The sequence below is a fragment of the Manis javanica genome, chromosome 7, assembly GCF_040802235.1.
Source record: "Manis javanica isolate MJ-LG chromosome 7, MJ_LKY, whole genome shotgun sequence".
Lineage (NCBI taxonomy): Eukaryota > Metazoa > Chordata > Mammalia > Pholidota > Manidae > Manis > Manis javanica.
In genome coordinates this window covers 78,091,467-78,117,631 of record NC_133162.1, presented here as the reverse complement: position 1 = coordinate 78,117,631, position 26,165 = coordinate 78,091,467, and the positions used below count along the sequence as shown (strand labels likewise).

Here is a 26,165-nt window from a genome sequence, read left to right as displayed (position 1 = left end):
CAACTGTTTGTTTTCCCTGCTAGCAGTGCACAGTGCAGGGAAAGGAAGGCTAAAGCAAGAAGACCAATGTGCAGGCTGCTGCAGGAGGAGAGATGATGAAGGCACAAACAATAGTAGAGATAATGAGGGCCTGGACAATAGGCAACTTACAGAAGCACATGACTTAGGAGAGATTTAAGTAGCAAAGAGGATCTCAACATTTTACTACATTTATGATCGATGCCTGAACAAAGCACTCACTACGTATTGGGTCCTTAATAAATATTTAAATATTTGAAATAAATGTTTGAGTAAATATTCAAAGAATGAATAAATTAATGAAGACACAAGATAAAGACATAAGGAAGCAAACAGAAAAACATCTAAATTGAGCTCAGTATAGAATTATTAGATGCCGCAGCAATGTACACACAAGAGAGAGTTGGGTGGGTGACATTCATTTGGAGGGTTGTGTGATTTGAAAAGATAGAGCCAACCAGAGACCCTGGGTAAGTCATCCAATTCTTCTGCACCTCCCCTAGAAAACAAGGATGGCAATGATAGGACCTACACCACAGTGCTCAGTGAAAATCCAATGAATTCACTGAGTTAAAATTTGTAAAGCCCTTGAAAGAACAGTGCCTTGCAAATAATAAACATGATAATAAGTATATGTTATGTTGACTTATATCAAACAAATCTTTAGTAGTAGCTTCACCTACTTAGATGCTGTAAAAATGGCCACATGTGAAGTGAATAGTTACCAGATGACTACTTACTTCCACTTACCAGAAGGAGATATATCAAGTATATTTACTGCAAAATATTTAGAATTTTTGTATCTAGAGTTTTAGATACTATTTACAACAGAATTATTTTTACACATGTATACAAAATTCATAATATACAGGGGAAAGTGGAACCTCTGAGCTGCCCCCAAAATACATCACCCCATTCCCATCTCCAAACACATAAAAATCCTGGATAAAATACAGTAAAATAAATTTTAATATGTAGCCAAGGTTAAAACAAAGAAAGAAAAATTTTCAGGGGCAATTCCCAGAGTAAGGAAAAACTTTAAAGTCAGAGTGTTAAACAAGAGGCTAATGATAAAGAAAAGTGTAAGAATATAGTAATTTATCCTCCATTTGCCCCATGGTCCCAAGCACATAAGCCGGTGAGAATTATGCCAGGGCTTGCCTGAACTTACCCCACCTTATCTCTAAACATCCCGACCCTTGAAGGCACCATGCTGCTGCCCCCTCTCTCTCTGTCTGTCTCTCTGCTGCTCTCTCTTTGCTCCCCGCTCTCTCTCTCCCTCTCTCTGCTCTCTCTGCTGCTCCCTCTCTCTCTCTCTCTCCCCACCCCCGTCTGGGGCAACCACTCTCTCTTTCAGATAATAGTCTCTTGCGTAGGCCTGTGTCTCCTGAGTCATTCTGGGTAAGGAGGGTCGCGGCGAGATACCCTTTCAGAAAGAAACTTGAATTATATGTTCACAGAGATAAAGGAGAAATAAAAAAAAGAATGCAAAGGAAGGCATTTATGAAAAAAATGAATAAAAATTTATGTAGGCAGAACATGTGGACATTAAATCTCAACGGCAAGACTAGAGCTGGCTGAGGAGAGAGTTTAGTGAAACAGGAAGAGAACACTGAAGAAATCACCCAGAGTGAAGCAGAGAGACAGAGAGACAGAAAGCATGGCAGAATTCAGTGAGCTTCATTCCCAGAAAGTGAGAAGGAGGAAAATGGGGGAGAAGCAATATTTGAGGAAAGAATAGGCGAGAATTTTCCAAAAATGAAGGAAGTCCTGGGTCATGAAATTCAAAAGTTGAAAAAGCACACCTAAATCCCAAGAAGAAATGGGATAAACAAAAGAACAGAGCGTAACTAGCCACATCCCAGATCAAGAGAGTTCTGGCTGCAACATGGGAAGGCTACTGTCAAAGAACTCACTGCATTCTGTGACACGGCTCTCTCCCATCTCCCTTCTAGATTACAGGCTCCTTGAGGGCAGGGTTCTTTCCAGTACATAATATACTGTTAATATCTCCTTGATGCCAAAATGACTGCAAGAATAAATGTATGCAATATATTTATATTCACATGAAAGGATTTTAAAAGAGAAAACAAAATAATATAGAAATAATATCATACAAATCAAGTATCCATGGGTAAGACATTTCTCTTTGGACATGTTTCTTCATCTGTGTAAAATAAAGGAGTTATCCCAATGACAGTAGATATAAAAGCCACTAACAACTATTAGAGGATACTATAACTAGAGTACTATTTTTTGAAATATCTACATTAAAAAACAAATGTGGGCAGCTTTCTATTTTCACAGAAAAACCTTAGAAATTATCTGCCTTGTAGCTGTTTAATTCACAAAGAACAGCTATAAGAGAATAGTGACAACTAACAAACTATAATCACTGAGTCCTGCAGTGGTACCAAGACAAACATATTCATGCACAATTACTTAATTCCTTTGCAATACACTAATGCAAAATGCAAATACTTCTCCTCCCCTGCAACTACACTAGATTGCTGGTTTTACCTATATTACGTGGACCCTTATCTAGCAAAAACTCTCACTAAACCAACATCACAGAGGTCAGCTACAGTCATTCTGCACATTCTTGCATCTCCTTATCTAAGAAACAGCAAACCGTAAGACTTATGCAAGAATTCGCTGGGAAAGGTAAGCCAGTAATATACAAAACAGTCAGAACCAATACTATCGGCTTTTGACTAGGAATATTTAAAATGCCAAAACTTCAAAGTTGCACATAATTTTATTTGCATCTAAACTCAAACTCTATGTATGCAAAAGAAAATATAACACTTCAAACTGATTAACTATTATTTAATGTGTGATAATAGCACATTCTTTTTTATCTCTAGAAAACCATCCAAACTTACTTCTTCATCCTCAAAGAAACCAAGCCTGACAAGGCAGAAAACAGCCATTTAGAAAAGAAGTAGTCATATTTGGTTCTTAAACAGCAAGTATGCTATAGCTTCCTTTGCTATAGCTTTCTTGAGCAAACTAGAGTAGCTCCCAGTATGTTACAGTGAAAGATGTGATCACCAGACAGGATAAAATGCTTAGAAGCAGATTTGAAAAAAAATCACCCCAGGGACCAAGTAAAAGTAAACAGATGACAAAAGAAATCCTGGTTTCTAGGTTTGAGAATAGTGATCTCTTGGGGATCTTGCAGGTAAAGTAGATAAGATGATTCAAGAAGTCATACAAATGATCTCACAGAGGGTGACAACTAACCAAAGATTGATCTTTAAGAGGCATATTTTAAAGATATATATTCATCTCTTCAATTTAAATATACTTCTTTGAAGAAACTAGAAATGCTCCAAAAGAGAACAACCAGAATGTTGAGAGACTCAACTTTGTAATACATGAAAAAAAGGATTTTTACACTGCAGAGTAAGACTGAAAAATCTCTCGAAGAAAAAGGTAGAGCTATCAATAAGAGAAAGCCACAGTTTGTTCTTATAGTAGACCTCACATCTCTGGTAATCCAACAAAGAATAGAACTGCCTTTGGAAGTAGTGGAAATGTCTTAATGGTGCCCCAAGAACAAGCCAGCCATGATGATACACAGCAGGTTCAAGCAATAAACTGGGAATTGGGCTACATGGTTCTGGAGATTCAGGGATGTTAAAACACAGATTGTTTTCTTCAAGTTTCTTATGTTAGGTTTTTATGATTAAATGGGAATAATTTATCTAATAGAGAAAAGAGAATACTTATTACAAGGTAAAAGTATATAGTGAGTATGCCTCAAAAATACTGTTATCAACTTGAACAATTATGAGGCCATCTTTTCAGAAGATGTCAAGTAAAGATGAGTACAGTATTGGCTGCCAACATTCATATATTTTCATAGCCAATATAATGTGTTTAAATGATGATCATACTGTTGCTTCATGGTAAAACCCCTTGTTGACCTCAGAAGCAAGATGGTGAGGCCAGTGGGGCTGGAAACAGGGCTATTTATAAGTATATAACAGAAAATACCACTCTTCATTTTTCCATGGAAATTACTGTTTACATGTAAGCAAATCTCTGAATTACCTATTTGCTTATCCTCTTAGAGGGATACTGTGATATGGACCAGTTCTTTCAGTATCCATACCAGTTTCATTTTAAATGGCTTTATGGCAGAAAGTTAGAAAATGTATTTTCTGGACAACCTTGTAATATGGGCTCCAGACACAATTAAATTGCATTAATCCATTACACTCACACTCAAAGTCTATTTGGAGATGAGACAGGGAGAGGAAAGTTAAGGGAAGAGTAACTACTTTGCTCAACCAGCACATGGCAGAAGTGATAGAGCCAGTACCTCCTTCCTAACTCAGCAGTCTGCAGCAGCAGTGACAGCTTTTCCAACCATGGTAAAGACACAGATTTTTTTCACTAGAAGTGACTATAGCAACTTTCTCATTTGTCAGTTCCTAATCTCAGCAGAGTAGTTCAGGGGTGCTGGGATTTAGCTATTCTGGGAAACCCAATGAAGGCCTGCTCCTCCAGCCTTTCAATTACTTGCAAGCATCTACTTTCCTGTGTTAAATCCCTCTCCTTAAGCTATTTGGAAATGATACTGTTGCTTTTGTGGAACCTGTTAATAACAGGGTGAAATGGATATTGTTCTGAGTTAGAAAATAATTTACATATACTGTCAACCTAAGTGTAATTCTAAACAGAGTTGATGGCCAAATACAAAATTGTCTCTTAGACTTCTTAAAATAGACGTTAATAATCCTCCTTAAATGCACAGGACATTTTAAAATAAGCCTAAGGATATGCAAAAACATCAAATGATGGGGAAAGGGGACAGCAGAATAAGAAAAACACAGACTTTTTTAATTGGTGAAATTAGTTGTACAAAAAAGAAAAGAATGGGAAAGGAATGAAGAAAAATCTTAGGATAATCAAATGGAAATGTATTCAAGATACTACAACTATGCTAAAATTTGATTTAAGTCTATAAAGATATGTACCACTTGCTATCTTTATTTTTTATTTTTTAGTAAATTTTTAGAAGTTCAATTTGGATCTTGCGATCAAAAAGTTGAAGAGAGACATGGAAGGTATAAAAAAAAAATCCAAACTGCACTTTTGGAGACGAAAACTACACTGTATTGGAAATGAAAAATACAGTAGTTAGAATTAACAGCAGACTAGAGATTGAAAAAGAGAAGACGAATGAACTTATAAACACAGTAATTAGAATGATGTAAACACAAAGAAAAAATAAAGATTTTTAAATATTGAAAATGCAACACTGGGAAATTTTAAGTCAATTAATGTGTATAATGGAGTCCCCAGAGAAGGAAGTGCACCAAAAAAAATCTGAAAACTATTACAAATTCAATGTAAACTGTAAAACCACAGATCCACAAAACTCAATAAACCCCAAACACAAGAAACAAAGAAAACAAAGAAAGAAAAAAAAGAAATCTGAAAGAAGTCATCACCTGCAAAGTCACACTACATGAAATATTAAAGTAAGCCTTTCACACAGAAGGAAAATGGCTCTACTCAGACAGATAACATCAGAAATGGTAGTTACTTTATATAAGGGTAAAAAGATATTTTTCTTATTATTTCAATCCCTTTTAAAAGTGTTTTAAAATGATAATATTATACCCTGGGGCTTATGACACATATCTAAGAAAAATTCATGACAACAATAACATAAAGGCCCAGAGGGGAGAAGTGAAAGTGTACTATTCTAAGGTTCTTAAAGTATACTTGTAGTGTGTAATATCACTTGGAAGTAGACAGTGACAAGTTAAAGATGTATACTATAAACCCTAAAAAAGATAAAATAAAAAATGACTAAAATAAAGCTTATAAGCCAACAAAGAAAAAAACATCTTACAAAGCACTTAACTAATTTTATAAAGGCAGAAAGGAATGAAAAGGGAACAAAGATGGGACAAATAGTAAATAGGGAGACTTAACCTCAAGGTATCAATAATCTCATTAGATATAAATGGTCTTAATATCTAACTAGAGAGCAGAGATTGCTAGGCTGGATAAAAAAGATCCAACCATATACTGTTTAACTTAAGAGCACTTTAAATATAAAGATACAATAGGTTAAAAGTAGAAAGAAAAGGTGATATCATACAACACTAATCAAAAGAAAGCTGTAGTGCCTATATTATTACCCAGGTAGACTTCAGAGTAAAGAATACCATCACCAGGGGTAAAGATAATCATTTCATATTAACAAGGGGGTTAACTTATCAGAAGACCAAGCAAATCCTAAATGTTTACAAACTTCATAACAGAGAATCAAATACACACAGAAAAATTGGTATTAACCATAAGGAGAAACAGACAAATCCACAATTACAGTCAGCAGTTTCACTACCACTCTTAACTAATAGAACAACTAGACGGCAAGGATTTAGTACACCTGAAAAACACTATCTGCTTGACCTCATTGACATTTATAGAACACTCTGTCCAACAATAAAGGAACACATATTCTTCTAAAGTGTACACAAAACATTTACAAAAAGAGACCATATTCTTAGCCATGATAAAAGCTTCAACAAATTTAGAAGAATTAACTTACTCAAAATATTTTCAGACCACACGGAATTAAATTAGAAATAAATAAGAACAAGATCTCTGGGAAGGCCAGGAATTTTGAAAATTAAATAAAATACTTAAAAATAACCCATGGAATCAAAGACTAGGTCAAAAGGGAAATAAGGAAGTATTTTGAACTGAATGAAAATGGAATTCAACAGCAGAATTTGTGGGATGCCATGAAAGCAGAACTTGGGAAATTTATAATCACAAATACCTATGTTAGAAAATAAGGGTCTCAAATAACCTTGGTTTTTCTACCTTAACAAGCTAGAAAAGAATAAATCCAACTGAAAGGAAACAGAAGAAATAATAAATATCAAAGGAGAAGCCAAAGTAATAGAAACCTGAATGACAATAGAGAAAAACTTTGAAACCAAAGAATTCTTTGAGAAGATTAATAAAATTGATGAATCTCTGGCCAGATGATCAGGGGAAAAAAAAAGAGTAGACAGAAATTAACAGTATCAAGAGTCAGAGTGATGTCATCTCAACAGATTCTAAAGGTACTAGAAGGATGAGTGCTATATGCTTAATGTTTGTGTCCCTATAAAATTCATAATCATATACTGAAATCCTAATGTCCATTGTGATAGTATTAGGAATTGGGACCTTTGACAGGCAATTAGGTCATGAGGGAGAGCTCTTATGAATGGATTGATGTTCTTAATAATCCATTAATAAATCTAATAATAAAGATGCCTTAGAGATATCTCTTGCCCCCTTTCCACCACGTAAGGATACAAGAAGCTGTGACCTAAAAGAGAGCCCTTGAATGATCATGCTTACATTCTGATCTGGGACTTCCAGCCTCCAGAACTGTGAGAAATAATTTTCTATTGCTTATAAGTTATCCAATCTGAGATTTTGTTATAGAAGCCGAGAACAGACTCAAACAATAAGGGGACATTTTATAAAGAATTTTATATCAATGAAAGCAACCGATTCCATGAAAGACACAAACTATCAAAGTGCATTTAAGAAAAAGATAACCTAAATAGCCTTATATTAATGACATACTGAGATTATAGTTTAAAGCTTTCTCAAAAAATTTTCCAGATCCAGATGGCTTCACTGGTTAATGCTACAAAACCTTAAGGAAGAAATAATAACACCAATTCTATTTAAACTCTTCTAACATATTGAGCAGGAGGAAACAATTCCCTAATCACTGAGTGAGGGTAGCAGTACCCTCATAACAAAATCAGACAAAGGCATTATAATCAAAAGAACACTACAGACCAATATCCCTTTTGAACATAGATATAAACATTTTAGACAAAATTCTAGCAATTCAAATCCAACCATGTATAAAAGGGATAATATATTATAACCAAGTGTGGTTTATATGAGAAATGTAGGGTTGGCTTAACATTCAAAAAAATCAACCAGAGCACTTCGCTTTTAATAAAAAACTGTGATGATTAATTTTATGTGTCAACTTGACTGGATCAAGGGATGCCAAATAGCTGCTAAAGCATTATTTCTAGGTGTGTCTTTGAGAATGTTTCCGAAAAAAATTAGCATTTCCATCAAAAGAAGATGATCCTCAACAATGTAGATGGGCAACATCCAATCCACTGAGGACCTGAAATAGAACAACAAAGGCAAAGGGTGGATTTGCTCTGTCTGCTTGAATTGGGACATACATCTTCTACAGCCACTGGATATCTGGTTCCAGTTCTCAGGTCCTCAGATTCAGGCCTTTGGAAGCAGACTGGGAACGTACAATCATCTGCTTCCCAAATTTCCTTCGGACTCATCCTGAATTATACCACCAGCCATCCTGGTTCTCCAGTTTGAAGATAGCAGGTAGTGAAATTTCTCAGCCTCTACAATCACATGGACCAATTCCTATAATAAACTTCCTCTTATGTACTGTTTCTCTGGAAATCCCTGATGCATACACAAAACACAAAATAAAAACCATATGATCATCTCAACAAACTGACAAGAACACTTGGCACACAATGACCCCATCCAAACCCCTGCACAAGAGACAAACAAACAGAAGCATAGTTTCTAACTTCTCACAGCTGTGTCCCTAGGATGACAATTATAATACTCTTACATTCCTGGCTAGGAAAACTCAAGGTGGCTTAAAGAATGTGCTGTTTGTTCCAGCCAACACCTGAACACAGAGCCCCTGTCTCCCAGCCTCTGTGGGGAAATAGGAGCCTGACTTCAACCCACATCTGGCTCAATCACACTGACCAAAATTCTTTCCAGCTTTTCATAAACTCCTACAACTCTGACCCTGCCCAAGCCCCCATCATTTTCCCCATTCCTTTTTCTACCTTACTCCCTCATTCTCCTTTTAAAACATCCTAGTTAGCTTTATACAAAAAGAAGATGAGTTCAGTTCACATTGGACTCTCTTCCCTACTGTAATAGTTATTACTGAACAAAATCCATCCTTACTGCTCTAACTCATGCACAGTTTTACCTTTAATAAGCCACAGAAAAGGCATTTGACAAAGCCCACGATCTATTCCTGACCAAACTGTCAGAAAACTAGAAACAGAGGGGAACTTTTTCAACTTAATAAAGGGTATCCACATGAAACATACAGCTAACATCATACTTACTACTGAAAAACTTAATACTTTCCTCCTAAGATCAGGACCAACAAAAGAATGTCTGTTCTCACCATTTTTGTTCAATATAGTACTGGAGCTTTTCACTTAGGGCAGTAAGAGGGAGGGAGGGATCCAGGTAGAAAAGGTAGCATAAAACTATCTTTATTCATAGATGACATGACTGCCTATGTAGAAAATTCAATGGTATCTACAAAAAAGCTACTAAAACTACTAAGTTGAATTTGGCAAAATTGAAAAATACAAGATCAATACACAAAAATCAATTTATTTTTAAGTCTATTCCTGTTCTATTTATTATGTGATTTTCTTTCTAGTAGTGGTTATTATGAAAGAGATACAGCTTTTTGTCAGAATTTCAGAAAACACAAAATCCAAACAAAACAATCCAGGACATCTTACTACACTGATGCACAGCAACTATAGTGGGGCATGGAGGGGAACCAGATAATGTGGGTGAGTCTAGCAACCACAAAGTTGCTCATGTAAAACCTTCATAAGATTGCATATCAATGATACCTCAAAAAAAAAATCCATGAACTCACGAGAGAGAAGGAACTACTTTTAATATTTTGATTTATTGTAAAAGCTTTTTAAGAAATTTACTTTAAAAAGCTTTTCTTTAGGTTAAAAAAAATATAACATAACAAGATCAAAGCCATTTTTTTTGGTATCATTAATCTACAATTACATGAGCAAGATTATGGCCACCAGACTTCCCCCATCATCAAGTCCCCACCACACACCCCACTACAGTCACTGTCCATTAGCGCAGCAAGATGCTATAGAATCACTACTTGTATTGTACAGCCCTCCCCGGGACCCCCTACCCCACATTATGTCTGCTAATCGTAATGCCCCATTTTCCCCCTTGTCCCTCCCTTTCCACCCATCCTCCCCAGTCCCTTTCCCTTGGGTAACTGTTGTTAGTCCATTCTTGAGTTTTGTGAGTCTGCTGCTGTTTTGTTCCTTCAGTTTTTTTCTTTGTTCTTATACTCCACATGAGTGAAATCATTTGATACTTTTTTTATTCTGCCTGGCTTATTTCACTAAGCATAATACCCTCTAATTCCATCCATGTTGCTGCAAATGGTAGGATTTGTTTTCTTGTTATGGCTGAATAATATTCCATTGTGTATATGTATCACATCTTCTTTATCCATTCATCTACTGATGGACACTTAGGTTGCTTTCATTTCTTGGCTATTGTAAATAGTGCTGCGATAATCATAGGGGTGCATACGTATTTTTCAAACTGGGCTCCTGCATTCTTAGGGTAAATTCCTAGGGGTGGAATTCCAGGGTCAAATGGTATTTCTATTTTTGGTGTTTTGACAAACCCCCATACTGCTTTTCACAATGGTTGTACTAATTTACATTCCCACCAGCAGGGTAGGAGGGTTCCCCTTTCTCCACATCCTTGCCAACATTTGTTGTTGTTTGTCTTTTGGATGGTGGCCATCCTTACTGATGTCAGGTGATATCTCCTTGTGGTTTTTATTTGCATTTCTCTGATGAGTAGCGATGTGGAGCAACTTTTCATGTGCCTGTTGGCCATCTGAATTTCTTCTTTGGAGAAGTGGCTGTTCAGCTCCTCTGCCCATTTTTTAATTGGATTATTTGCTTTTTGTTTCTTGAGGTGTGTGAGCTCTTTATATATTTTGGATGTCAACCGTTTATTGGATCTGTCATTTATGAATATATTCTCCCATACTATAGGATACCTTTTTGTTCTGTTGATGGTGTCTTTTGCTGTACAGAAGCTTTTCAGCTTGATATAGTCCCACTTGTTCATTTTTGTTTTTGTTTCCCTTGCTTGGGGAGATATGTTCATGAAGAAGCTGGTCATGATTAGATCCAAGAGATTTTTGCCTATGTTTTTCTCTAAGAGTTTTATGGTTTCATGACTTACATTCAGGTCTTTGATCCATTTCAAATTTACTTTTGTGTATGGGGTTAGAGAATGATCCAGTTTTATTCTCTTACATGTAGTTGTCCAGTTTTGCCAACACCAGCTATTGAAGAGGCTGTCATTTCCCCATTGTATATCCATGGCTCCTTTATCGTATATTAATTGACCATATATGTTTGGGTTAATGTCTGAAGTCTCTATTCTGTTCCACTTGTCTATGCGTCTGTTCGTGTGCCAGTACCAAATTGTCTTGATTACTGTAGCTTAGTAGCAGAGCTTGAAGTTGGGAAGTGAGATCCCCCCCTGCTTTATTCTTCCTTTTCTGGATTGCTCTGGTTATTCGGGGTCTTTTGTAGTTGCATATGAATTTTAGTTAGAACTATTTGTTCTAGTTCGTTGAAGAATGCTGTTGGTATTTTGACTGGGATTGCACTGTATCTGTAGATTGCTTTAGGCAGGATGGCAATTTTGACAATATTAATTCTTCTTAATCAAGAGCATGGGATGAATTTCCATTTGTTAGTGTCCTCTTTGATTTCTCTTAAGAGTGTCTTATAGTTTTCAGGGTATAGGTCTTTCACTTCCTTGGTTAGTTTACTCCTAGGTATTTTATTCTTTTTGATGCAATTGTGAATGGAATTGTTTTCCTGATTTCTCTTTCTGCTGGTTCATCATTAGTGTATAGGAAATCAACAGATTTCTGTGTGTTAATTTTGTATCCTGCCACTTTGCTGAATTCAGATATTAGTTCTAGCAGTTTTTGGGGTGGAGTCTTCAGGGTCTTTTATGTACAAAATCACTGCTGTAGGGTTTTATATCAAAAAAGAATTTCTCTTCCTGGCCTAACATGTTGGGCATCTTCTTTTCTCTATTCCAAACAAGCATGTTTAAGTTCCTCAAATGCATACCAAGAAGTTCCCACCATCTGATGTCCAAATGTGACATTATAACTAGCAGCCTCAACTACCAAGTAGGCTGCACCCTAAAATGTTCTATTTAGAGGTATTTACAACTCCATTTGGGCTAAGGAGGACTACAAGAAAAGACTATTAACTGAAATGAAGACTATTAAATGAAAATTGATAGAATATGGGAAACATATTTGGTGGTATTCTCCTGTCCCCAGCAAATTAAGAAGAACTAATACTGAAAATACTACATCCAGAAATCATCTACCCCAACACCACCCCTTGTCAGCATTCAACCAATGCTGACTATATTTCTAAGAGCTCAGCAAAATAGAAAGGGTGAAGACTGACAACACAACTGAAAAAAGGAACACACAAACTAAGAATATGGAGACCTCTTTTAATTTATATAGCACCTTTTCATATTCCATTGTCCATGTACTTCAAGAACTATACTAGATTTCATTTTGTTTTCTCTATTTAGTAATGGAAAAAATGGTATCCCATCAACTACGATGATTCAATTTCAAACAAGACTTATCAATTCTTGATTTAACAAGGATTCTTTAGAGTCTTGGAGAAAACTCAGTTTAACTATAAAATAGGAGTGCTATGAGAACTAATGAGCAATGTTTGTAAAGCACATTGTAAAGGCAAGGAAAAAAGCAGGAGTCATCTCTGATTCCTCCGTGATGCTCCCCACATGCAATTATCAAGCCCACTGCATTAATAAAGTAAACATCTTTCTATCCCCACTGCCCCTGTCTTAGATGAAGTCACAATCACCTTTTCCCTAGGCCAAGGATCAACAAATCACACCCACAGGCTAAATCTGTTCTGTCACCTGTTTTTGTAAATATAAAGTTTTACTGGACTACAGTCATGCCCATTTATTTATGTTTCTTTGACTCTTTTCACACTACGATGGCAGAGTTGAAGAGATATAACTGACAGGCCTGTAAAGTCTCAAATATTTGTTATTTGGCCCTTTACAGAAAAGATTTGCCAAACCTGGCCTATGTGTGTTAAATAATTCTCTAACTAGTCTCCCTATCAATCATTCCATTCACTTTCTAAACTGCAGCCTGGATAATAGTTTTAAGAATACAAATCTTATCAACCATTTGCAAAGAAAAACCTAAACTCCTTAAGGTAACTCCTGTAACTCTTCCAAATTCCTATCTTGCTACTATCCAATTTGACCTTTATGTTCTAGTTATTCTATGGTAACCTCTTCAAATTCATCTTGTTCTAGCCTTGGGCACTGAGCAGGTAATATTTCTCCCAAATGGGACACTCCACATTTCTCCTTGCCAAGTTCTCCACGTAAATGTCATTTTCTCCAGGAAGCCATTTCTGACCCATGGATTGGGATTAGGCTGTCCTGTACTTCCTCCATCACTGACCTTTTTAGGCTCTAATGCATATTTGCCAGGCCAGATCAAGAGCCATGAGGGCAGAGATAGGCTCTGTGATGTTAACAATGATACCCTTGTAGCAAGCAAAGACCAGTATGTACAAAGCACTCATAACATTTCTGTTGAAATAAATTTATCCTTTGCATCATGTTGAGAATCCAAAGAAATTTTTCTCAGTGATTTACTAGAAATAATCATATAGATTTAACTAATGAAGATACATAATTCATGTGTAACTATGGAAGAATATGTTGATACCCAATCTGAAAATCTAGAAACCTATAAAAAGATAGCTTCTTCTGAGCAAACCTATTTATGCCATATGCTTTTTTTAGTATATTACCAGAGAGAAAACCTTGATCCTCAGAGCTGATCATTCTAGGCCATATTCAGTGAAAATGACAAAAATAATGAAACTAAGAAGTTTAGTTTAGTTACCTGCTCTTCCCTCTCCTTTTCTTTGGTCTTACTTCTATAGACTCTAGCAGAGGAGGCATCCTGGGATGGAATGGCAGAGATCTGATGCAGTGGCATGCTCATCCCAGCCTCCTGTCTGGTCTTCTTCTTTACAGAAGAGAGTCTCCAGTGGTAGAGTCATTTTGGGCCATGGACTTCAAACTGAGATAAAAAAGACAAAACATAATAGAGCTAAAACACTTTAAAATTTTCAACAGTGAGATTAGCATTTTATATTTATACTCATATTTATATTTAATAAGTTACAATGCCTGAGATACTTAGTCTTCAAAAATGATAGAAGATGAGTATCTATGGGTGAAATGGTAACTCTGTTCTCATGTAATAAGATGGGAGCACCTGAAAGAGGCTAACAGATCAGGTACATATATAATTAGATACTAAGTTTCCATTAGCCACTCAGGTTTTGAATACAGCACTGTCATCTTCTATTTTAGAATATTTTTGAACTTTTTTCCTTAACCAAGGACTCATTCTGATATAAATAGTGATTTTTCCTTAAAACTGCTGGCTTGAGTTCACATAATGGTAAGGTTAAAGGTTAAGTCTAAAATAAATATAAGAGATCTATAATCCATTCTTAACCTTCTAAAAGTCTACTCTCTAGACTAGTTGTTGGCAAAGTTTTCCTGTAAAGAGCCAGATAGTAAATACTTTTAGGCATTGTGGGACTTATTTGTTACAAATAAATTCTGCAATTTTAGTGTGCAAGCAGCCACAGTGAGTATGTAAATGAATGAGAATGGTTATGTTCCAACAAAACTTTACTTACAGAAGCAGGTGGCAGTCTAGGGGTGAGAATTTAGTAATATGGGCAACTGCTGAACCACTGTGTTGTATATTGAACCCAACAGAAGATTGTGTATCAGTGATACTTCAATTAAAAAAAAGAAAAAATATGTTAATGTTAGCATATAATGGGTTTATTGTTACTTTAAGTGAATTAAATATTTTTTACAGGTAAAAAAATAAAGCAGGTAGCAGGCTTCATTTGGCCCATGGGCCTATAGGTGGCTAATCCTTACTCAAAAGGATTTCCAGGTAAAAGGAGAGTATCATGGACATTCCTGGGACCAGGAAAAGGCTGCCCTTACATAAAAGAGTAGTGTCTGAATAAGGTATATTCAGTAATTCCAGGTACCTCTGCCCTTTTTCTGGTTTTCTCCTACACTTCTCCAAAGTGCCTAATAATTGAATTGTGTGTTCTCTCTCTCCCCACCCCACTGAGATCTATAAAACTGTATACAAAACCACTTAAATATAAATTATCCATAAGGTTTAACATAGTAATGTTTCCTGCTTTTTTAATCTTAACAAAGGATGTAAGCCTTAAGCCAAAAGAATCTCTAATTTGGGGATTTTTCATTTATTTTTAGCCATGTATTGTGGGGTGGGGCAGTAGGCAAGGAGGGTAAAAAACAGTGGCTGACAACCCTAAGGTCACATTTGACAAGGAGCCATTTATTCCACCTCTCCCCAAAACCTGCTCTGGACCAAAGGTAAGTGTTTGGGCAGAGAGTCCCACCTCTAACAGTATTATTAACCGATCTGAAGAGCAACAGACCTCACAAACTGGATTTCTTTCACAGGACTCTCTGATCAACAGGCAAACAGGAAGAAACAAGAAACTGGAAGGGATCAACATATATAAGCAAATCAGCTAAAAGAGTATTCTGTTTTAAAAAGTCTAGTTTTATAATAGATGGGTGATCACTGACAACCAACGTAACAGGAAAAGAGTGTAGGTGATATCACTGTCTAGATATTATAATCAGTAATAAATAAAATGTTAGCATCTAGATATGACAAATGACCTACTCTACTTCAAACCTCTGATGAGGCTGACACTGTGCTTAACAATGGTTGGAGTCCCTGTGTTGATGTGACAGGAACGACCAGGCACTTCCTGCTGAGCTGTCTTACCCTTCCTAAGAGATCGCAGCAGTTGAAGATGAGCATTTTCTTATCACTGATGCATTAAAGTCCTCTTTTACAGATGACAAACTCCATCTGCTCTCTTGAAATACTTAGCCAAACTAACCATGCCCAGAGTGCCACCGCACATCATGCCCACAGCTGCCTTCGGTGCTCTGGTATCATCATTATTACATCATTGGTACATGGCCATGACCATCCTGGGGAGGACCATTTATGTCAGAGAAATACAAAAGTGAGAGTGTTTTAAATTTCTTGCTGTGTTCTGAAGGACCTCCCTCCTTACAGCCACTTAAACTGCTATTCTGATATGTTCCCCATCTCCAGGTAATAGGCCTGAAAGTTTACCTGAAGCAATCCCTCTCCTATGTTAGACATATTTAGAATAAAAATGATAATTTAAAAAACCGAACTACAAAACAGACCATGACACTTTTTAAACAAAGACTCACATGAAATGAGTAAAGCAAATCTCACTTGTACTATTTTCTCTGTGTAATTTCCAAAAACCATTTTTATCGATTCATCTTTAATTAAAAGCAATAATTAATCCTCTGCACTATGCCTGACAATCCAGATCTGAGGTCAGCAATTCCACTAAAGCTAACTTGCAAAATACAACACACCAAATATGAAAATCCATATTTAGAAGAACTGAACTCACAAAGCTGGCTGTTTAAAAGTATGAAAATGGATATGGCATGTTCATGGATCAGAAGACTACTATTGTTAAGATGGAAATTCTAACAAAACCGATCTACAGATAAAGTAATCCCTATAAAAAACCCAGCTGACTTCTTTGCAGAAACTGGTAAGATGATCCTAAAATTCATATGGAAATTCAAGAGACACAGAATACCGAAAACAATCTTGAAAAGACCAAGGTTGGAGAACACCTATTTCTCAATTTCAATCTTACCACAAAGGAATAGTAATCCAGACACTGTGGAACTGAGTAAGGATAGATATATAGAGCAACAGGACAGGATTTAAGAGTAAAAAAATAAACCCATGTATCTATTGACTTTGCAAAAAGAATACCAAGACCATTCAGTGGGGAAAGAATAGTCTTTCAACATGCAAAAGAATGAATTTAGATCCCTACCTCACACACACACACACAAAAAAAACTAAACACCAACAAAATAAACTTTTGTGCTTCAACAGATACCATCAAAAAGTAAAAAGACAACCACAGGAGAGAATAATTTTTTTTGCAAATCATATAAGGGACTTTTATCTAGAAAATATAAAGGACTGTTACAACTCAATAATAAAAAGACAACTCAATGAAAAACAGGTTGTTCAACGTCATTAGCCAACAGAAGAATGCAAATCAAAACCACGAGATTTTGCTTAACTCTGGCTATACTTAAAGACAAGTGAGTGTTGGCAAGGATGTGGAGAGACTGAAACCCTCATAAACTGCAGGTGGGAATGTATGCAGCTGCTTGGGAAAACAGTCTATATTCCTCATAATAAGGAAGTAACTCAAATGTCCATAAATTGATGGATGGATTAAAATGTTATTTATATAATGGAATGTTATTCAGCAAAAGGAATGTAATACAGGTACATACTGTAACAATGGGTGAACCTTGAAAACATAACACTAGGTGAAAGGGCCACACAGTATATGGCTACATTTGTATGAAATGTCCAGAGTAGGCAATGTAGAGGACAGAAGGTAGATTAAAGATTGCCAAGGACTGGGGTAGGGACGTCGGTGTGTTTGGCAGGGACAGCTCAGAGGGTTTCTTTTTAGGGTAATGAATATGTTCTAAAATTTATTATGGTGATGTTACATAACCCTTAAATTTACTAAAAAGCCATAGAATTGTATACTTTTAATGAGTGGACTGCAACAGATGTGAATTATATCTCAATAAAGTCGTTTTAAAAAGAACATGGAATAATTAATATGGATTAAGATAGATAAATGTTTATTTTTGTGCAATCCCTGATGTAATTTATTGGATGACATGGAGATGGCCACTACTACCCTATCCCTCTTCCAGTTTCAAGAAAGGTAACAGGAGGTAACTGTATCCATGTGCGAAGATGTAAGGGTTCTTAACATCAGCACATTTTCCAGCCTGCTTTTTCAGGCATCTGCAATGATCCTTCTTACCGTCTCCCAAAGGCCAATTTGTTTGCTTTGTCTTCCCATTACTATACACTGTCCGTCTACACTTCACTCTGACACAAGAGTTACACAACTAGGACCTCAAGTGCTCTCTGACCCTTAATTCGGACCTCTAGCACCATGACTGAGGGGAAGCAAGGCTGACAATGCTATCCCTGTATGGGAGTGGTAAGCAGGCCTGATACCAAAGACAACTGGCATGGCTTAACAATCAAGCTGTTCTACAGCTTTCCAGATGGACAAGATAACCCAAGGACTCTGCCCATTCCCACACAATGCTGGAGCAAATACAGATAACAAAGAGACAGCTAGGACAAAACAAAATTGCTAGTGGCAACCTCCCTGAAGGACAGTCACCTGAGGTTTACATGTCTCTCTGCACTGTTGATCTTAGGTGCCAGGCTCCAACAGTGCCCTGTTCCTCCCTACTGTGAGATGCTGAATCATATCATCCAGACTGGCACTCAGAATGAACAATTTTTTAAAGTTAAGCCTGTTTTATTAGAAGCATGTATTGTGTAGAAAAATGAGAAGCCTGTGCACAGCAGCTCGCAGTCAGAAAATGAAAAAAATCAACAGGACCAGTGAGGAGACCAAGGGTAATGCACAGCACTGAATGATGAAGGCTGGACTTAAGGCAATAAACATGGAGAAAAAGAGAGACCATTTGAGGAGGACTACTGCCATAATCTAATGAGGAGACTAAACCAATCCCCTGGTTCCTAGCTGTGCATTCACAAGATTGGGATTCACAGAGTAGTGGAGAGTAAAGGGCTCATCATGGGCACACTGAGCTTGACATATCCATGGGAAACCCAAGATATGTACACAGTGCGCCCTGGGAGTCATGAGCATATCATGACACTGGAACACACAGGAATAGAATCTTTCTTCCCAAGAAAACCTGCACAATCAGCCACTGATGTTGCTAGATGCTATAAACAAATGATAAAACCCAGTATCAATACAGAATTTTAAAACCCTTTAGAAACAGCAATGGAGAATCTCTCACTTAAAAAAAAAACCTACCTCTATTAGAGAATATGGTGAAAAATTATACACTAACAAATTGGATAACCTAGAAGAAATGGACAACTTTCTAGAAAAATACAACCTTACAAGACAGACCCAGAAAGAAACAGAAAATCTGAACTGACCAATTACCAGCAATGAAATTGGATTTGTAATAAAAAAACTACCTAAGAACAAAACTCCTGTACCAGATGGTTTCACTAGTGAATTTTATCAAACATTTAGAGAAGACCTAATACCCATCCTCCTTAAAGTTTTCCAAAAAGCAGAAGACGAGGGAATACTTTCAAACTCACTCTATGAAACCAGTACCACTCTAATTCCAAAACCAAGCAAAGACAGCACAAAAAAAGAAAATTACAGACCAATATCCCTAATGAACATAGATGCAAAAATACTCAACAAAATATTAGCAAACCAAATTCAAAAATACATCAAAAAGATAATCCATCATGATCAAGTGGGATTTATTCCAGGGATGCAAGGATGGTACAATATTCAAAAAACCATCAACATCATATATCACATCAACAAAAAGGACAAAAATCACATGATTATCTCAACAGACGCTGAAAAAGCACTTGACAAATTAAACACCATTCATTATAAAAACTCTCAACAAAATGGGTATAGAGGGCAAGTAACTCAACATAGTAAAGGCCATATATGACAAAACTACAGCCAACATCATACTTAACAGTGAGAAGTTGAAAACTTTTCCTTTAAGATCGGGAACAAGACAAGGAAGCCCACTCTCCCCACTTTTATTCAACATAATACTGGAGGTCCTAGTCATGGCAATCAGACAACACATAGAAATAAAATTCATGCAGATTGCTCAAGAAGTTAAACTGTCTCTGTTTGCAGATGACATGATACTGTACATAAAAAAACCCTAAAGAATTCTCCCCCAAAACTACTAGAACTAATAACTGAATACAACAAAGTTGCAGGATACAAAATTAATACACAGAACTCTGTTGTATTCCTATATACTAATGATGAACTAGCAGAAAGAGAAATCAGGAAAACAATTCCATTCACAATTGCAACAATAAGAATAAAATATCTAGGAATAAATCCAACCAAGGAGGTGAAAGACCTATACATTGAAAACTACAAGACACTCATGTGAGAAATTAAAGAAGACACCAATAAATGGAAATACATCCCATGCTCATGGATAGAAAGAATTAATATTGTCAAAATGGCCATCCTGCCTAAAGGAATCCACAGATTCAGTGCAATCTTCATCAAAATATCAACAGCATTCTTCAACAAACTAGAAAAATTGTTCTAAAATTCATATGGAACCACAAAAGATCCTGAATAGCCAAAGCAATCCTGAGAAGGATGAACAAAGCTGGGGTGATTATGCTACCTAACTTCAAGCTCTACTACAAAGCCACAGTAATCCAAACAATTTGGTACTGTCACAAGAACAGACCCATAGACCAATGGAAGAGACTAGAGAGCCCAGATATAAACCCAAGCATATATGGTCAATTAATATATGATAAAGGAGCCATGAATATACACTGGGGAAAGGAGAACCTCTTCAACATCTGGTGTTGGCAAAAGGGGACAGCTATATGTAAAAGAACGAAACTGGATTACAGTCTAACACCATACACAAAAGTAAACTTGAAATGGATCAAAGAATCCACGACCTGAATGTAAGTCAAGAAACCATAAACTCTTAGAAGAAAACATAGGCAAAAATCTCTTGGATATAAACATGAGCAATTTTTTCCTGAATACATTTCCTTGGGCAAGAGGAACAAAAGCAAAAATGAACACATGGGACTACAACAAAGTAAAAAGATTCTGTACAGCAAAAGACACCATTAGCAGAACAAAAGGCATCCTACAGTATGGGAGAATATATTTGTAAACAACTTATCTCATAAGGGGTTAACATCCAAAATATATAAAGAGCTCACGCGCCTCAACACCCAAAAAACAAATAACCTAATTAAAAAATGGGTGGAAGTACACCAGGGGGTGGAGCCAGGATGGCGGCGTGAGTAGAGCAGTGGAAATCTCCTCCCCAAAAAACATAGAGCTATGAAAATATAACAAAGAAAAATCTTCCTAAAATAGAGACCACAGGACACAGGACAACATCCAGACCACATCCACACCTGCAAGAACCCAGCGCCTTGTGAAGGGAGTAAGATACAAGCCCCGGCCCGGTGGGACCCGAGTGCCCCACCCCCCGGCTCCCGGCAGGTGGAAAGAAACCGGAGCGGTTTTTTTTTGGCGAGTGCTTTTTGGAAGCCTTAAAGGGACAGGGACCCCATTGCTACGGAGGCAGGGTGGGGGGACCGGTGAGCGGGTGCCTGGGACCGGCGCCTGAGGACAAAGAATATCCCGTGTTTTTCCCTGCGGGACCGGTGGGCGGATGCCTGAGACCGGCGCCTGAAGACGGAGGAAATTGCGCATTTTTGCCCCTTTTTTTTTTCTCTTTTTGGCGAGTGCTTTTTGGAAGCCTTAAAGGGACAGGGACCCCGGTGCTAGGGAGGCAGGGCGGCGGGACTGGTGAGCGGGTGCCTGGGACCGGCGCCTGAGGACAAACAATATCCGGCGTTCTTCCCTGCGGGACCGCTGGGCGGGTGCCTAAGACCGGCACTTGAGGATGGAGGAAATCACGCGTTTCCCCCCCTTTTTTTTTCTTTTTTTTTTCTCTTTTTGGCGAGTGCTTTTTGGAAGCCTGAAAGGGACAGGGACCTCGGTGTTAGGGAGGCAGGGCGGCGGAACTGGTGAGCGGGTGCCTGGGACCGGCACCTGAGGACAAAGAATATCACGTGTTTTTCCCTGTGGGACCAGTGGGCGGGTGCTTTTTGGAAGCCTTGAAGGGACAGGGACCGTGGTGCTAGGGAGACAGGGCAGCAGGACCAGTGAGCGGGTGCCTGGGACTGGCGCCTGAGGACAAAAAAAAATCACGCGTTTTTCCCTATTTTTTTTTTTTTATTCCCTCTCTCATTGTTGCTGTTATTGTTTTGGTTTGGAGAGTGCTTTTTGGAACTCTTAAAGGGGCAGGACAGGTCACTTAGAACAGAGGCAGGGAATATGGGGATCTCTGGGTACTCTAACTCCCTGGGCAGCAGGGAGCACAGAGGCCCCTTAAGGAGATAAATAGCCTCCCAGCCGCTCCCACTCCAACGGGGCTCCACCATTTTGGAGGAGCAGCCCCAGCCAGGCCACACCCACAGCAACAGCGGAGATAAACCCCATAGCAACCAGGCAGGAAGCAGAAGCCCTGTCTGCACACAGCTGCCCAGCACAAGCCACTAGAGGTGGCTATTCTCCCAGGAGAGGAAGGTCACAAACCAACAAGAAGGGAAGCTCTTCCAGCAGTCACTCGTACCAGGTCTGCAAACTATCTATCACCATGAAAAGGCAAAAAGGCAAAACTACAGGCAGACAAAGATCACAGAGACAACACCTGAGAAGGAGACAGACCTAACCAGTCCTCCTGAAAAAGAATACAAAATAAAAATCATGAACACGCTGACACAGATGCAGAGAAAAATGCAAGAGCAATGGGATGAGATGCAGAGAAAAATGCAAGAGCAGTGCGATGAAGTCCGGAGGGAGATCACAGATGTCAGGAACGAGATCACAGAAGTGAAACAATCCCTGGAAGGATTTATAAGCAGAATGGATAAGATGCAAGAGGCCATTGAAGGAATAGAAGCCAGAGAACAGGAACGTATACAAGCTGACATAGAGAGAGATAAAAGAATCTCCAGGAATGAAACAACACTAAGAGAACTATGTGACCAAGCCAAAAGGAATAATATTCGTATTATAGGAATACCAGAAGAAGAAGAAAGAGGAAAAGGGATAGAAAGACTCTTTGAAGAAATAAATGCTGAAAACTTCCCCAAACTGGGGGAGGAAATAATCGAACAGACCATGGAATTACACAGAACCCCCAACAGAAAGGATCCAAGGAGGACAACACAAAGACACACAGTAATTAAAATGGCAAGGATCAAGGACAAGGAAAGAGTTTTAAAGGCAGCTAGAGAGAAAAAGGTCACCTACAAAGGAAAACCCATCAGGCTAACATCAGACATCTCGACAGAAACCCTACAGGCCAGAAGAGAATGGCATGATATACTTAATGCAATGAAACAGAAGGGCCTTGAACCAAGGATACTGTATCCAGCACGACTATCATTTAAATATGATGGCGGGATTAAACAATTCCCAGACAAGCAAAAGCTGAGGGAATTTGCTTCCCACAAACCACCTCTACACGGCATCCTACAGGGACTGCTCTAAATGGGAGCAACCCTAAAAAGAGCACAGAACAAAACACACAACATATGAAGAATGGAGGAGGAGGAATAAGAAGGGAGAGAAGAAAAGAATCTCCAGACAGTGTGTATAACAGCTCAATAAGAGAACTAAGTTAGGCAGTAAGATACTAAAGAAGCTAACCTTGAAGCTTTGGTAACCACGAAACTAAAGCCTGCAATGGCAATAAGTACATATCTCTCAATAGTCACCCTAAATGTAAATGGACTTAATGCACCAATCAAAAGACACAGAGTAACAGAATGGATAAAAAAGCAAGACCCATCTATATGCTGCTTACAAGAAACTCACCTTAAACCCAAAGATAAGCATAGACTAAAAGTCAAGGGATGGAAAAACATATTTCAGGCAAACAACAGTGAGAAGACAGCAGGGGTTGCAGTACTAATATCAGACAAAATAGACTTCAAAACAAAGAAAGTAACAAGAGATAAAGAAGGCCACTACATAATGATAAAGGGCTCAGTCCAACAAGAAGATATAACCATTCTAAATATATATGCACCCAACACAGGAGCACCAGCATATGTGAAACAAATACTAAGAGAATTAAAGAGGGAAATAGACTGCAATGCATTCATTTTAGGAAACTTCAACACACCAATCACCCCAAAGGATAGATCCACCGGGCAGAAAATAAGTAAGGACACTCAAGCACTGAACAACACACTAGAACAGATGCACCTAATAGACATCTATAGAACTCTACATCCAAAAGCAACAGGATATACATTCTTCTCAAGTGCACATGGAACATTCTCCAGAATAGACCACATACTAGCCCACAAAAAGAGCCTCAGTAAATTCCAAAATATTGAAATTCTACCAAACAATTTTTCAGACCACAAAGGTATAAAAGTAGAAATAAATTCTACAAAGAAAACAAAAAGGCTCACAAACACATGGAGGCTTAACAACATGCTACTAAATAATCAATGGATCAATGAACAAATCAAAATAGAGATCAAGGAATATATAGAAACAAATGACAACAACAACACTAAGCCCCAACTTCTGTGGGATGCAGCGAAAGCAGTCTTAAGAGGAAAGTATATAGCAATCCAGGCACACTTGAAGAAGGAAGAACAATCCCAAATGAATAGTCTAACATCACAACTATTAAAACTGGAAAAAGAAGAACAAATGAGGCCTAAAGTCAGCAGAAGGAGGGACATAATAAAGATCAGAGAAGAAATAAACAAAATTGAGAAGAATAAAACAATAGCAAAAATCAACGAAACCAAGAGCTGGTTCTTTGAGAAAATAAACAAAATAGATAAGCCTCTAGCCCAACTTATTAAGAGAAAAAGAGAGTCAACACAAATCAACATAATCAGAAATGAGAATGGAAAAATCACGACAGACTCCAGAGAAATACAAAGAATTATTAAAGACTACTATGAAAACCTATATGCCAACAAGCTGGAAAACCTAGAAGAAATGGACAACTTCCTAGAAAAATACAACCTCCCAAGACTGACCAAGGAAGAAACAGAAAAGTTAAACAAACCAATTACAAGCAAAGAAATTGAAACAGTAATCAAAAAACTACCCAAGAACAAAACCCCGGGGCCGGACGGATTTACCTCGGAATTTTATCAGACACACAGAGAAGACATAATACCCATTCTCCTTAAAGTGTTTCACAAAATAGAAGAAGAGGGAATACTCCCAAACTCATTCTATGAAGCCAACATCACCCTAATACCAAAACCAGGAAAAGACCCCACCAAAAAAGAAAATTACAGACCAATATCCCTGATGAATGTAGATGCAAAAATACTCAATAAAATATTAGCAAACAGAATTCAACAGTATATCAAAAGGATCATACACCATGACCAAGTGGGGTTCATCCCAGGGATGCAAGGATGGTACAACATTCGAAAATCCATCAACATCATCCACCACATCAACAAAAAGAAAGACAAAAACCACATGATCATCTCCATAGATGCTGAAAAAGCATTTGACAAAATTCAACATCCATTCATGATAAAAACTCTCAGCAAAATGGGAATAGAGGGCAAGTACCTCAACATAATAAAGGCCATATATGATAAACCCACAGCCAGCATTATACTGAACAGCGAGAAGCTGAAAGCATTTCCACTGAGATCGGGAACCAGACAGGGATGCCCACTCTCCCCACTGTTATTTAACATAGTACTGGAGGTCCTAGCCACGGCAATCAGACAAAACAAAGAAATACAAGGAATCCAGATTGGTAAAGAAGAAGTTAAACTGTCACTATTTGCAGATGATATGATACTGTACATAAAAAACCCTAAAGACTCCACTCCAAAACTACTAGAACTGATATCGGAATACAGCAAAGTTGCAGGATACAAAATCAACACACAGAAATCTGTAGCTTTCCTATACACTAACAACGAATCAATAGAAAGAGAAATCAGGAAAACAATTCCATTCACCATTGCATCAAAAAGAATAAAATACCTAGGAATAAACCTAACCAAGGAAGTGAAAGACTTATACTCTGAAAACTACAAGTCACTCTTAAGAGAAATTAAAGGGGATACTAATAAATGGAAACTCATCCCATGCTCATGGCTAGGAAGAATTAATATCGTCAAAATGGCCATCCTGCCGAAAGCAATATACAAATTTGATGCAATCCCTCTCAAATTACCAGCAACATTCTTCAATGAATTGGAACAAATAATTCAAAAATTCATATGGAAACACCAAAGACCCCGAATAGCCAAAGCAATCCTGAAAAAGAAGAATAAAGTAGGGGGAATCTCACTCCCCAACTTCAAGCTCTACTACAAAGCC

At 37.6% G+C, this 26,165-nt stretch overlaps 1 protein-coding gene across 5 annotated transcripts in view; it reads right to left on the bottom strand.

Annotated features, from left to right (window-relative positions):
• MARCHF8 (membrane associated ring-CH-type finger 8) overlaps nt 1-26,165 on the bottom strand; it is a 190,355-nt gene that overhangs the window by 78,027 nt on the left and 86,163 nt on the right. For 4 of the 5 annotated variants that reach the window (XM_036999338.2, XM_036999335.2, XM_073241198.1 and 1 more), the window contains exon 2: nt 13,886-14,065. In XM_036999338.2, coding sequence (XP_036855233.1) covers nt 13,886-13,987 — 102 coding nt within the window. In that variant the 5' untranslated portion in view covers nt 13,988-14,065. Of the gene's footprint in view, nt 1-13,885; nt 14,066-14,696; nt 14,799-26,165 lie in introns of all 5 variants that reach the window. The other variant, XM_036999337.2, reaches the window with a different exon arrangement.